Source organism: Athene cunicularia, assembly GCF_003259725.1.
Source record: "Athene cunicularia isolate RWA chromosome Z unlocalized genomic scaffold, athCun1 chrZ_part3, whole genome shotgun sequence".
NCBI lineage: Eukaryota > Metazoa > Chordata > Aves > Strigiformes > Strigidae > Athene > Athene cunicularia.
In genome coordinates, this window is record NW_020799144.1 from 10117078 (window position 1) to 10131845 (window position 14768).

General features: G+C 38.6%; 1 protein-coding gene across 3 annotated transcripts in view; it reads right to left on the reverse strand.

The window, feature by feature from the left end:
• SSBP2 (single stranded DNA binding protein 2) overlaps window positions 1-14768 on the reverse strand; it is a 192313-nt gene that overhangs the window by 62369 nt on the left and 115176 nt on the right. Inside the window, exon 5 of one of the 3 annotated variants that reach the window (XM_026866517.1) lies at window positions 6659-6748. The exons of the other annotated variants lie outside the window; for them this stretch is intronic. Within the exon in view, the coding sequence (XP_026722318.1) occupies window positions 6659-6748 (90 nt within the window). The remainder of the gene's footprint in view (window positions 1-6658; window positions 6749-14768) is intronic. 3 annotated transcript variants of the gene reach the window in all.

Below are 14768 nucleotides of genomic sequence, written 5' to 3' on the forward strand. Positions count from 1 at the left end.
CCCCCCCCCCCCCTTTATATAAGAGGAATATGTAACATTTGTATTTCAAACATGGTGTCGACACATTTTTCCCATGCCATTGCAAGTATATCTGATGATCACAAATTGGTGAATGAAGTAAACATTTGGCAATTCCTTTAGAATATATATGTATATATGCACTACAGAAATAAGGTTTAGTGGCAAGCTCAACTGGAACAAATTTTAACAAATTTGTTGAATAAAAAGTAATGCATTTAAAAGAGAGAGTGATTTACTTATATGTGAAAAGGCATAGACAGTGGCAGAATATAACTTAAAAAAAATACTACCAAATCAACCAAGTGAACGTTCAATTATCAGACAACCTGCTTCCTCTAAACCTCATTTGGCACTTGATGAGTTAACTATTCAGCAGTGTCTCTCAGGTGAGTTAAGCACAAACGCAAAGTTGTTACCTGCCTGAGTGCCTCTGAAAACCAGATAGGTTCCTTATACAAAAGCAGACACAGCAAACTTTTGGACCACCATGTAATAAAAGAGGTGAAGATAACTGGGGCTTAATTAAACATGCATTTAAATGTTTCTCACAATTGCAGAGCAGAAATAAGCAAACAGTGCTGGTTGTTACTAACTTGGAGAAACCTGATGAATTCTACTGGATTAGAACCTAGAACTTCTGAGTAACCTGGGCTAGGGGAAGGTGTCCCTGACCACGGCAGAGGGGTTGGACTAGATGACCTTTAAGGGTTCCTTCCAACTCAAACCATTCCACGATACTATGATTTTAACTCTGCATTTAAGTGTGTTAAAACTGGAAAAGTAACTAAAACATAAATAAAATACTGTAAAATCAACAATTTCTGTTTAAAAATTCAAAACAATGAACACAAGCTCAAAACCTCCCTCTGGCTTTTGTCTATTTGCCTGCTAAAGCTGATATTGTTCACAAAGATCAAATACATAGTCTGCAAAAAAACCAAATGCAATGTATCTCAAATTTTTTAGCCAATTTAAAGATCAGTGAAGAGATGGATGCAAACAGGCTGGCACTTCACTACCTGAAGAGCAGTGGTTTGTACCTGAACACAACCCTCACATTTCATGTGGGCACACTGGCATGTGCTGTGGAATAGAAGTATATCCAGGCTTCAAAATTTCCATGACAATATTTCCAAATGTTCATGCTGTTATCTTCTAAATACATACTGTGCTATGATGTGGAAGTATAAAACATGATATTTTTCCAGTGTCAATGTCCTCAAGAAGGAGGAAGTGAGGCTAGTACTGAACACTTTGAAGACATTGCTCTGCTGGTATCTAAGAGGGTTTCACAAGTAACAATTCTGTACTGCATATAACCAACATGGGTGAAAAATGCTGGCTGTCCTCAGGCCACAAACTGGAATACTGGCTGTGAAAATCTGCAACTCTTTCAATTTTATTCCCTAATCCTCTTTGATCACAAGTGGATGAATTTAACTCACCATAAATAAGTTTATTAGAACGTTTTGTAAAGCTCTGGCTGCTGACATTACAGAATCACGGAACTGTCTAGGTTAGAAAAGACCTTGAAGATCACCCAGTCCAACCATCAACCCAACATTGACCGTTCCCAACTACACCAGATCCCTCAGCGCTATGTCGACCCAACTCTTAAACCCCTCCGGGGATGGGGACTCCACCACCTCCCTGGGCAGCCCACGCCAATGCCCAAACAACCCCTTCTGGAAAGAAATGCTTCTGACATCTAGTCTAAACGTTCCCTGGCACAACTTGAGGCCATTCCCTCTTGTCCTGTCACTTATCACTTGGTTAAAGAGACTCATCCCCAGCTCTCTGCACCCTCCTTTCAGGGAGCTGTAGAGGGTGATGAGGTCTCCCCTCAGCCTCCTCTTCTCCAGACTAACCCCCTCCCCAGTTCCCCCAGCCGCTCCCCAGCAGACCTGTGCTCCAGACCCTGCACCAGCTCCGTTGCCCTTCTCTGGACACGCTCGAGTCATTCAATGTCCTTTTTGGAGTGAGGGGCCCAAAACTGAACACAGTCATCGAGGTGTGGCCTCACCAGTGCCGAGTACAGGGGTCAGATCCCTTCCCTGTCCCTGCGGGCCACACTAGTGCTGACACAAGCCAGGATGCCATTGGCCTTCTTGGCCCCCTGGGCACACTGCTGGCTCCTGTTCAGCCGGCTGTCAATCAACCCCCCTAGGTCCCTCTCTGACTGGCAGCTCTCCAGCCACTCCTCCCCAAGCCTGTAGCCCTGCTGGGGGTTGTTGTGGCCCAAGGGCAGCCCCCGGCATTTGCCCTCAGTGAAACTCCCCCAGCTGGGCTCAGCCCATGGCTCCAGCCTGTCCAGGTCTCTCTGCAGCCTCCCCACCCTTGAGCAGATCAACACTCCCACCCAGCTGGGTGTCATCTGCAAACTGACCGAGGGTGCACTCGATCCTCTCCTCTGGATCATCAATAAAGATGTTAAACAGGAGTGGCCCCAGCACCCAGCCCTGGGGGACACCACTCGTGACCAGCCACCAGTGGGATTTAACTCCCTTCACCACAACTCTCTGGGCCCGGACATCCAGACAGTTTTTACCCAGCGAGGCGTGTGCCCATCCAAGCCTCGAGCAGCCAGTTTCACCAGGAGAATGCTGTGGGAAACAGTGTCAAAGGCATTACTGAAGTCAACCAACCATTAACCTTCTCTGAGGATCCGTGTTCAGGAAAGCAACTTAGCAAAAGCACTGACCCACCAGACAGACATCACCCCCATTGAACTGCACTTGACCAGTTATTTCAGCCTGAGACAAAATCCACTCAAACTTTTTTGAGTTTAGGAGTCTTGTATGACAGAACTATTGTCCTTGCTCCTCCTGTATGCAGTCTCACACTCAGTTTTGCTGCTAATGGACCTAGAGCAGATCCTGTTCCTCTGTAACTCTAATTTATTTCCAGAGTATCACCTAGTCTATTCACTGAAAGAAGGATAAAAAAAATACATAGCTATGAAATTCAAAGTCACTCTAAAATACATACATACCAGTAGATGAAATTAAGACACATCCTAACACCCCATAAAACTGTTTCCTTGACTTTCAAATTTAGTTTTTGACACTGTAAACAATTATCTTTAAAAAAAAATAGTAATTTAATTTTATGATAATTGATGTGCACAACTCTACCCCTTCCTTTCACTGTATCATTGCAAGGTGTTGCCTTTTTGTACTGTCAGCACAGCAGTGACCATCATCCATCATCTGAACTGATGTATAAAACTACAAGTACAGAGAGATACAAGACAAATTCAGGTGCTGGCTTCGGAAATCCACTGCTGTGGAACAGGCATAAAATGCCAGAGGTTCTAATTAATGTTAGTGCTAGTGGCCTACATATACATGATGAATCTGATTTTATAAAGAGTGTTGTAAAAGATACTGTCTGAGAAACCATACTTCTCCTGAATTTATCTATCTCCACAGGTACACTAGTGTACCGATTATTTTCTTTTCTGAAAAATAAATTTATTTTCTTTTCTAAAAAATAAATGTCACAGAAACAATGCTAGTGGTCAGCAGTACCAATAAAACCGTAACTGGTTCCCAGCACAGTCCCCATCTAAGTTGCCACCTTCCCCTAACTTGTCTGGTAAGAAGTAACTGCAGCGCTTACATCCCAGTTAGTGGTTAGTGATGCACACCGAAGTAGAGTTGGTAAAAAACTAAGTCAGTACTGATAAGAAATGAAACGACATTAAATTGCCTAGCAATTCTGAGTTAGCCATGCAGAGCTGGAAGGTAATGGCTGTCAACAGCTTTACTTTAGCCCAATCCAAACATTATGAAAGCAAAAGGCATCCTTATCATTCGATGATGACCTTCTAGATAAATTTTAGGTTGCAAAAAGTTGAAATGTTACTATGTTTCCGTAGTGCAAAGTCTTAGTGAACTGAAAATACATATAAGCACCATTCTCCCACTGTTTCTAGAATCTTCTGAATCTTAAAACCCCAAATTGTTCACTTTCACAATGTAAGTTGCAGGTCTAAACTCCAAACTCTCAGTGAAAGAAGGCTGGCAGTTCATAGAAAGGCTGAAGTTTCTCGGTATTCACATCAAGACAGATGAACATGTTTTCTGTGATTTGGTTTATTCTTGTGATCAGTTGGGATCAGACGAATTGCAGAAGAGTATACAGAAACCAACTGTCTAGTTAAAGGTGTACTAGAAAGAAAGCACCCATGAAAGAAGTAGGAAGTTTTGATCATGAGTTTCTCTTTCTTGCTTGTCATTTCACCTGCTTTTTATGGCAGCAGATGATGCTCCTCAGTTTTCAAGGTTCACATACATGGCTAAGTCTGCCACTGTATTTTCTTGTCTTCAGATAAATTGACATAGGTAAGATTCAGCTCTGTCTGAAGGTATTACAACAAGATATTAACTACTCCAACACAGCAACACATTGTCATGGACTGTCTCTACATACTTGTTTTATACACACCTTACAGTTTCAGCACATTGTTATGTAACTGACTGGATTTTGGCTTAGGTCCCCTTACTGGGATTGCTCCCAACCACATCAATGCATCCGCTATCAGACTTGCAGTTGGATTTGCTAACTAGCATGGTTTTTTCTTTACATATATTCGTAAGCAGATGACTACTGCAAAAAAGTAATAATATTTTGAAAAGTATTTCTTTGGTTGACAAGGTCGTTCAACTGAGGAAAATAGATCTCTATCAATTAAAACTGTAAGGAACTAATCTTGAGTATTGCATGTTACTGAGAGACATGATGGCACAGACCCAGCAGTTTCAAGGAGAGGTGAAGGGTGATGTTTGGAGGAGACCAGAACAAACTGTGTAGACCAGCTCTTGGAACCTGCCTTGCAGAAGACTCATTGGCCATGCTGTTGAGTTCATGATAACTCTGATTAATGTCATAAAGTATGTTACACTGAAAATGGATTTTCCCCTGTTTGTTTTACAACCCAGGCCTTGCAAAAAGAGTCAGCTGTTGGTGGGGCTTCAAGTAAGACTTAAGTCAGACACCGAAAGATCACAAAGTTTAACCTTACTTAACTTTCTATCATCCTGTGTTTCTTACATCTTTCAAGATCTAGAGTGACTAGAAATCTTTCACACTTCTAAAAACAAAACTCCCACAAAACCTTTGAAATAGTTACTCTCTCCTCTGTATTTCACATACTTGCCCTATCTGAACCCCTTACCCTCTTAATTGTCCTCAAAGACATTGAAAGAAAATTAAATTAAAAAAAAAAGTGAAATATTTATACAATATAAAAATTAAGATAAAATTGTGTTTAAAAAAAATCTACCTAATCAGCTGTTAAAAACAGTTAAAAGCAGAAATAAAATTAGTTCTGCCAGCTCCTGAGGATTTTGTGACTGGCAACAATAAGGTTCCTTATTGTTGCCAGTCACAAAAATCCTTATTAATGAAAAGATACTTGCAAGTGTCTTTTCATTCATGTATTAAAAATTATGCCTCAGCTTTTGAGTTGATGAAGGAAACAACATGTTCATGGCAGGTTTAGGGTTTCTTTATGTAGGCATCAATACTGCAGATACCAGGTTTTTTCCTCTGTGGCTGTAGGAAAAGGAAAACCACACACAATACCTTTGTCACTTACGCATAGTGCAAATAAAGACTGTTGATATTCTGCCATTTTTGTGCAAACACCATTTGGATAAAAAGATAAATAAAACATTCCTTCCTTTTTTCCAGATGAAATATGCTTCTTTTGTCTGTGTATCTCAAAGAAGGAAAAAGACTCTACTTGGATTTCAGCATTTGGTTTTTACAGAACATCCTATGATGATGTTCTCCCCACATCACAATCCTAGAAATCTGGGCTGTTTCTTTCACATCATGAGATCAAGTCTGTGAAGTGGAAATTTCTGTTCTTCCTAAAGAGCTGTTTCAATGCTAGAGATGCTGCTAGTTTTTGCTCCTGCTGCACAGTCACAGTTTGCCAGTGTAAAGAAAAACAATCAAGCTTTACTGAAGAGGAGATGCATCTTGGATTACAACTGTTAGGTTGGCCTTGCACTAAAACCTGCAATTTTTTCCATCATAGTATTCTGTCCTGTCAATGTCCACAGTGATAACTGCGTATTTAGTTTCATTTATGATAAAATTTTATAGAAGCAACACATGGTCTAAATCCTTGCCTTGTTTGTTTCAGGCATTAGGGTTAAGATCTCCAATGTGCAAGGAGATGTTCAGTGGGATATTCTTAATTGTCTAGGTTTAATTCCCACTGAAACTTGAGCATCTTAAAAATCTGGCCTGTGGCTTTACCACAAAGCTAAACATGACCAACAACGTTCTTACTTTAAAGTTTCAATGCAATGTATGTATATCATCACAAGAAATTACTTTAAAATTATATTCAAGCATTTTCAGTCTCCACTTATAAACTGGCACCGTTTCTTATCCTTGAAATTTTGAAATTAGTTGTGCTGTAATATCTCATAAATGAAATATCTGTCAGTCAGAGAGATCCCTTTCTTTCCACCTATTCACTTCTATTAAAAATAAATTGTCAAGTATTGCACCATATAGTAAGACATAGTTTAGAACAGGACCTTCTCTAAGACTTGTAAACAGTATTATGGAGGATTTTCTATCCTAAAATTCCTGTAATCATAATTTTTCTGAATACCTGAAAAAACCCCGGTGGTACAGGACCTACTGGCATGCCATCTCCTGGGGGAATGTTTCCTAGCACTGGACTGGGAGCTGCTGCAGCACTCTGAAAAGAACAAAGGGAGAATAAACCTTTGTCATTGCATGGTAGGCATTAAACCCCCTCCCCCCAAAAAAACCCCAAATCAAAAAAGCCCCCAAAACCTGACCAAAATGCAGAAAGTAATTCTCTGGATATGTCATGATGTTATTCTTTCATCTGAAGGTAAATTAAAATTGTATAGTATTTGGTCTTAATTTAGACAAGTATTATGATTTATTAAAATAACAAAGGTATGTTGAGGGGAAGGATGCTAGAGATCGCATGGATATACAAATATGTGTCAATTAAATAAATCTCTACTAGGTTTTTAAAAATATTGCATCTGAGTGTGTTTACATATATACAAATGTGAACGTAACTTGCACACTTTTTCTTGTAATATGTGTATAAACATCCTCACACATGCACAAGGATATACATATATAGCGTAAAGAAATTTATGCATTTTATCAGCAATTTCCAAGCACTTTAAAGGTAATCTTAGCAGACGGTAATATTCTTTCAGAACTACAACACGCTTCAAAACAGTGTTCTGTTATAAACAGTACAAGAAGGAATGCTTACCATTTTGCTGGTAATGCTTATGATTTTCCCAACCCCACAAATACCCATCATGACAAATTAGAAGAATTCAGGTTACGTTTTTGGGAAGGTAAAGAAAAAAAAAAGGTTTTTTAAGACGTGAGTCAGAGGATTAAATTAGTTACCTTTGCAAATCCTTCAGTTTGAATAAGCAAGTAAAGAATATTGCTTCTGGCAATTTACAAGCAGGAGATTGCCACAAAAAGGGAAGCCAAACTGTTATTGTTGTCATGTATTGGAACCTGAATTACTTTTAATTTCTAGCAGTCTTCCTTCCTGCAATATGTTTCTGTAGGGCACAAGACTGAATCACCCATAAAGGCTTACAATCTTCTGTGAAAGTACTCGTGCACACACAATGCATCGAGAGCCACTTGCAGCTTACTAATGACCTGCCAACATCTGCCCCACAGAATACGAATGGCTTGCGTTTATTAACTTATCGTCTATTGTAAGCGCACACTTGATATCCAAAAGATGCAGATGTGGAAATTGTATTTCCAGGTGTCTGGCACACTATCTAGGAAACTGAAGAATAATGCTGGAAAGTTTTGAAAACTGGCACAAAGAAGGGCTGACCTTTTTAAACCAAGCAGAAAGGAAATAGTTAATTAACATAAGACTTTTCAATGGCTTAAACTATGCTTTGGAATCAAACTCCTGAACAACTAGCTGTAGCATATTTAGCATCTAAGCTGTATGTTCCTTCCAAACAAAAGTCTAGAACATATCATTAAAATACAAAGACTGCAAAACATGCTGGCTTCAGAACTGAGTACAAGACTTCACTAGAAAACTCTGTAATAAACATTCTTATTTATGCAAAGATCTGGTCTGCAGGATCAGTGTTAAAATACTATATAATTGCAATTGACGGAGAAAGCCAGGTAGGTGAGTTGGATGCAGCAAACATTTTTGAATCACAATACCGTCTCATGAGAGGCTACCACAAACAAACCCAACCACCAGCCTACAAAGCTGTAGCAAATAAGGACGGTTCTCCGCTAGCCATTGCTATTCTTTGGGTGCTGCCTGAAGTTCATGAGACTGGAGTATGATGCTGCTTAGGTGCAGGCAAAATCGTGCAAGTCCCTGGAAAGCGTCAGGTACTTCTCTCAGGTCTGTGGCAGTCTCTTGGCCTCCCAGACAGAGGGGGAGGGGAAATAAGCAAGTGATGTGAATGCACAGAAGTAATTCCTGAAGAACAGAGTAATTTTGTTACCCTTCCTTTCTTTTGCATGGCTTCAGTGAATGTCCACTAATCACTTTCAGATTATCTACATTTCCAAAGGGAAAGAGAAGATAAAGTTTTCAGCTTTTTTTTTTTTGCTTTTTTTTTTTTTTTTTTTTTTAAAAAAAAAACTGAAATCATGAATAGGTGTAGACACAATTTGAGTGAAGTGTGTTGGATCTTACCTCCATATGTACAGATTTTCTAGATGAAGAATCAGTAGCACCAGTGATGAAGAAAATCAATTATGTGTTAAAAGCCTGAGCATCTTAAATGTCCAAAACAGCCTGTACTCCAGCCTTTGACTAAGAAGGAGTAGCCCATTAAAAGGGCACTAATAATGATGAATCTCGTTACAGTATCATCCATCCTTGCATATTAATTCCTGATTGCCCCTATGCTACTTTAGCTGTGTCCACCTTTACCAGCCATGTAATATGCACTGTCAAATCTCCGGTGGAGCCAATGCTACAGAACAAAGCATTTGAACAGACTGTAATAAATCACTAGGCAAATGCATCTCAACAGCATGAAGTCAGATAGGCAAAACACTCTCAAAATTGCAAGATCTCAGAAAAAGATCTAAGCAGCACTTCCTCTGACACACCACCAGTTTTCAGAAGCCTCCCATCCCAGGTTCCTCAATCCTGTTGACATTATTTAAACTCAACTATGCCAGGCATTAATGCATGCCAGAGTGCCTTAATGCACTCAGTGGGTCATAGATGTCCTCCACAACTGCAGCCTCTCACAGAGCCCCCAGGTGATGAAAGGATGTAAGAGAAGGCGGCAATGACTTCTCAGGATGCAGTGCTCCTACGGGGATATAGGGATCTGCCTCCACTGAATTCATGCCATTTCCTGCACTTTAAAAAAGGAAAATGGCAAAATAGACTTAACAGTTTAAGCAAAGAATTAAAATTGTGTGTTAAGATTTATGCTAGCCATTAAACCTCCTAGCAAGGCATTATAAGAAATATGTCTAAAGATAACATTTTCATAATTGCCTCAATAGCGGTTTCTTAAAAATAATATTTTTTTTCTTATTTTTGAATCTGACTTAGCAGTGACACAAGAGGAAGAGAGCTTTGCTCCTCAGTGAACCTCAGAGTACACAAGTCAGAGAGAGAACCTCAGTGAACCTCAGAGAGTGCTCAGCTCTCCTGGAGTGGTAAAATGGGCACAGGGTGATTCTGTCTCCTGAGGTACAGACATAGCAATGAATGACCGTAAGTCTACCTCACACGCGTGATGAAACGCATTGCTTTCAGAGGTGCTGCCAGTTCCTGTGAAAGGTGTATCGCTCCGAAGTAACCACTTTTTAGGAGGAGCGGGTTTTGTACAACTATGTTGATGAAGAAGATAATGTAGAAAGGAGCCAGATGAAGCCAACACATGAGGCTGGAGAGCTTCTACAGCCTTCTCTGAAAGCCTTCTGCTCAAGACCTGAAGTTCCATTCCGCCCAGAGGGTGGACAAAACATCTGAGCAGTGCTATCAGATGGGTATCAGAGAAATAATTTGTAATAATGAAGGAAGAAGAAAAGCAAGGTCTTGTGGAGGTGATTACATAACAAGTGATCCAGAATGATTTAGTCAATCTTGGTTCTTGTGGTTTCCGGAGAAAAAGGTCTCAACCAGAAGTGAACTAGCTCTTTGCTTCAGGCTAGTTACTCAAAATTAAATTCATTTATTAATGCTGGCCATTTTTTGATTGTGGACCATGATGTTTTGGGGAAGTATTCAATGTGTTGATTTTAACTGGCCTAATTATTTGAGATTTAATTATATCACTCGTGCAAAACCATCTCTCCTTTGTATTTCTGAGAAGGGGGACAGAATGATGCAAAATTTGAGTGGCTGTAATAGTGGATCAGTTTTACTGACATTTGAAGTACTGCTTAATAATTGTAAGAATATTATAGTTATAGGCATTCTGCAATAGTTCAGTCTGAGGTGTTACAGAAACATCAACTTCCATCTTTCATTGTGTAATGTCCCAGGCTTTTTTTCTGTTTTCATGTTTGTTTGTTTGGGATTATCTTCGCTGATGGGCACCGAAGTCCCAAAACCAGAAATAAAGCATTTTCAGTGTTTTAAGTATATTACATTTTCTAGCTTGCACTATCCAATGGTTTTAAGAACTTATACCAGGTAGATCAATAAGCAAACCTGCAAGCGCTGCATTAAAAATATTCTTTTCTATCCTGATTAATTTTTCAGTTCTTTTTTTCACAGTCCCTCAGCAAACCATGCCTTCTTTTTGCATGCATTACAAGTTGTTCACCATTTATACTTCCATTAGTTTGATACTCCCTGCAACTTGCTTTCCCTGCTTTTCATAATAGGATGAGATAGGAAAGTTTAAATGGTCTAATAGTTTTGTACAGTATCTTACCCCCTTAAAAATGGAAAACTGTTATTTGCTTTTGTAGCTCGAATACCGAATTTATCATATATCATTACAATTATTAATTGAAAAGGTATACTTGAAAGAAACTTATTGTGATCATTGTTTACCAGCGCTACCCTTGACAACGCAAAAATAGATTAGTATATTAAAAAGATCAAAACTAGCTATGGGTTAGACTGGTTTTTACAATACAGAAATCACAAAGTAAATAAAAAATAAAAAAGTTTAGTTATTGCATTAGTACAGTATCTGAAATATAAAACTCTGCAACACATAGGCTATCACAAGAAGTGGTTTATGATAGAAGCTCACAGAATAATTCAATTTACAACCAATTAATTATACAAAGAAAGGACTTTGACTTCATGTATAAAAATCCTTATCCAGCTCATTCACTAATCTGGGCATTTAATTTCAGGTATTTTTCTTAGATTAGGGAATCCTTATTTTTATCTGAAGTGAGAAGTTTATCACGTTACTAAATTTTTCCACCAAAATGAGACTTATAATGTTTTAGAAGTCTATTTGATGACGAATGATGAAATCTACCTGGTGATGGATGAGAGAAGTTGGACCTCACATACAAGACACATCTATGGCCACTCTTGTCCACTCATTCCCTTATCATCCCAGCCTCCTCCATAAACCTCCTCTATATTAGCACTAAATCTGCTGAGTTAGCTGGAGAGTCCCAGTTCCTGCTGAATTACTAGAGGTGGTGAGTACCCACATCTTCAGCTGCATCAAGCACCAAGCCAATCCCTCCCGTTACTGGCTTATTCGGAGACAAGTGTCTTTGTGTCCTGTCTTCTGTGGCAAAGCATGAACGCAGTACTGGTGAGTTGTGCTCTGAAGACCACGCAAGTAAAAGTCCCTGCTGGACTCCAGACAGAGACAAGGTAGTGCTTCTAAAGGACACTGAAACTACTGGGACCAGTGTCCATGATGCAGGCAAGTTTAAACCTCTATGTTAGGATTTAAGATGCTAAAACTGGCATCAAAGAAGAAGAGAGAGTAACAGTTTGTTGAGAACACAGCAATAGTGTCAGGATAAAAAAGGAGCTGGTTTGGAAGCAGGCGTGGAGCTAGATCTAAGTAAGGCCCAGGTGCTTGCCAGTGCTGACAAGTGTTCTAGTTTGAGTCCCTCTCTTCAAAATAAATTATTTCTACAGGGAGAGTCTGAAACAGTTAAAAAGTCAATTTTCCCTTTTAACGATGTTTCCTCTCATTATTCCTACAGCAGGTATGACTGTACCTTCCCAGTACCTACTGTCACATAGCACACACGAGTGAGGTGTGCCTGAGAATGCTGTGCTGTCAGCCCGACTTGTGACCCTTCCACATACTGCTGGAAGCAACAGTCTGTTGATAGTTACAGGCTGACAGACCCTCTGACAAATGGTTCTTATTCCCTAATATTAGGGTTAAACAGGGTGTTCTCTGGACGGGCTCTGCAATGCCCACCTAGAAGGTTCACACATTTTTGCCATATGGCTTGATACACAGTGAGTGTGATGCGCTGTGAATGTGGCAGTACAGGCAGGCCAGGATGAACACATGAAAGTGAATTAGCAGTATCAGTATGATTAAAAATTTTCATCCTGGTAGGATTTTGTAGCACAAATGTGTCTCAAAGCATTCTGGAAGAACAAACCTCCAACCTGCCTTCACAAGTCCTACAACTGAACAGCATGATCAGAAACATCTTCTGCAGAACTGGTTGTAAGGTATTGCAACTGCAAGTTGCAGTATTTTTCTGGGTTAAAGACGAAGAAACTAACTAAAAATACCCAAGAAACTTTGTGTTTACACCAGATCTCAAAAGTCCAAAGACTAAGCAGCACTTGTTAAAAGTACTGTATGGTGTAGGAACTCCTACTTCTCATATCCCATTTGCTCAAACTCTGATTACTTTAATAATACAACTGAAAGCTTTGCTTTTGATTATTCAAAAATTTTATATCTGATTTTGAATGATAATCAGAAAAAAACTGCTAACGTATGCTAAACTATTGTAAGCAGTGCCAGACATACTTTAGCTTTTTTTTCTGTTTCTGAATCCTGCTTCAGGGAGAAGTTAGGTCATGAGAATTTTGGCAAGATCTTCAAAAATAATAACACTTAAATAATTTTATCTGAAATACAGGTTTTTCATCAAGAGTGTTATTTTCATAAGAAATCTAATACAGAGCAATTCCAAGAACTAGCTGTACTATATATGCAGTATCATTTTACATTTCATCTAAACCTTAACGTGACTAAGATGTATTCACTCCTCAAGTATAGAAATATGAATAGGAAATATAGATACAACTGGCACTTAATGTGGTGTTAAGGATCATTTTGATCCTGTAATAAATAAACCCATTATTATTTTATTTTAAAATCACTGAGCTTTCTAATTTGAATGAATTTAAATGTCTTCTTTTAAATTGTAGCATAAGTATTAATATAATCTTTTCATGTATTCATATATGCAACCAAAATACACAGAAACCAAACAAAAATATTCTGTCATGGAAGATGTTAATACAATCAGCTGAATCAAAACAAGAGCAGAAATGTTCAGCATCTCAGCTTACTTTTGTATATGATATTAATGTACAGGTAATTTAAACAAACTGAACAGCAAATGTGTCAAGATGGATGTGAAGGATAACACAGGGAAACTACAACTGCCGTTGGTACCAAGTCTGAAACACTGATGACAGCAGCATACTGTTGGCAGGAAAAGCAAGAAAATGTTTAATTTTTGGTATATATCTCCTTGAAACCCATGCTGAAAACTCACACTGATGCTAAGCATAAATAAGACTCTGCTAGTCAGTTGATACAGCTCTGAGATGAATGTACGAGTAAGTTCATATGAAAGTCAAACATCTCTCCAAATCAGTATTGCTTAATTCATCACATCCAGCAATGCCAATTAAGAGAACTGTAAATAAACAGGAACAGATGACATTGGGGCCATTGTGTTTAGCGGTGACCAGTCCCTGACGCACCAAAAGCGCAATACTAAGAGAAAAATAATGTAAAAGCCAACTGTCTATTTTTGTCACTTTCTCATACCCTCCTTTTTCCAGAAATTTTGTTAAGTTAAGCGCAGGATTCTGGTTGCTTTCCCATAAAGGCATGGATATGTATAATGCACCAAAAAGATAACTGCTTATTACCAACTTACTAGTTACCATCTTTGAATTCTTGTAATTCACTGTATTTCATGCTTTCTCAAGCTTACTACAAACAAACAAGAAACTAACTGAACAGACAGAAACATGCAAGATCGTGTATTATGTTTTATCACATTTTACTGAGTATTTTTGACGCAACTATATTGTCCTCTTTAGCAGAACACCTATAGAATTGTTTCTTTCTTTCCTGAGGACAAAGGATAAATATTTAGTAACACTTTTTCAAGTTCATGAATTTGGGAGATGATGGGAATTAGGGAATTTAAATTCAGGTGGTTTTTGTTTTTTTCGTCTGAAAAGACAAATGATGGACAAATTTATTTCCAATTACATTCACCACATGCTTCATTTCTGGTCATTTGCTAGCTTCATAGACATACTGTAGTCAGTACTGCAACAACATCAGCAAATTTACATTTCTAAACACTTCAGCTTGCAATTTAACATTTTTTTTCTAAGCCATTAGCTAGTCACAAAATCATGCTTCATTATTTTTTACCTACCACAAATCAGAGAAAGAAATGTTAAGAGGAACTACAATGGTTAACCTCATTTTTTCAAGACAGAACAAAAAACTACTCACCATTCTGGACAAAAAAAAAAAAAA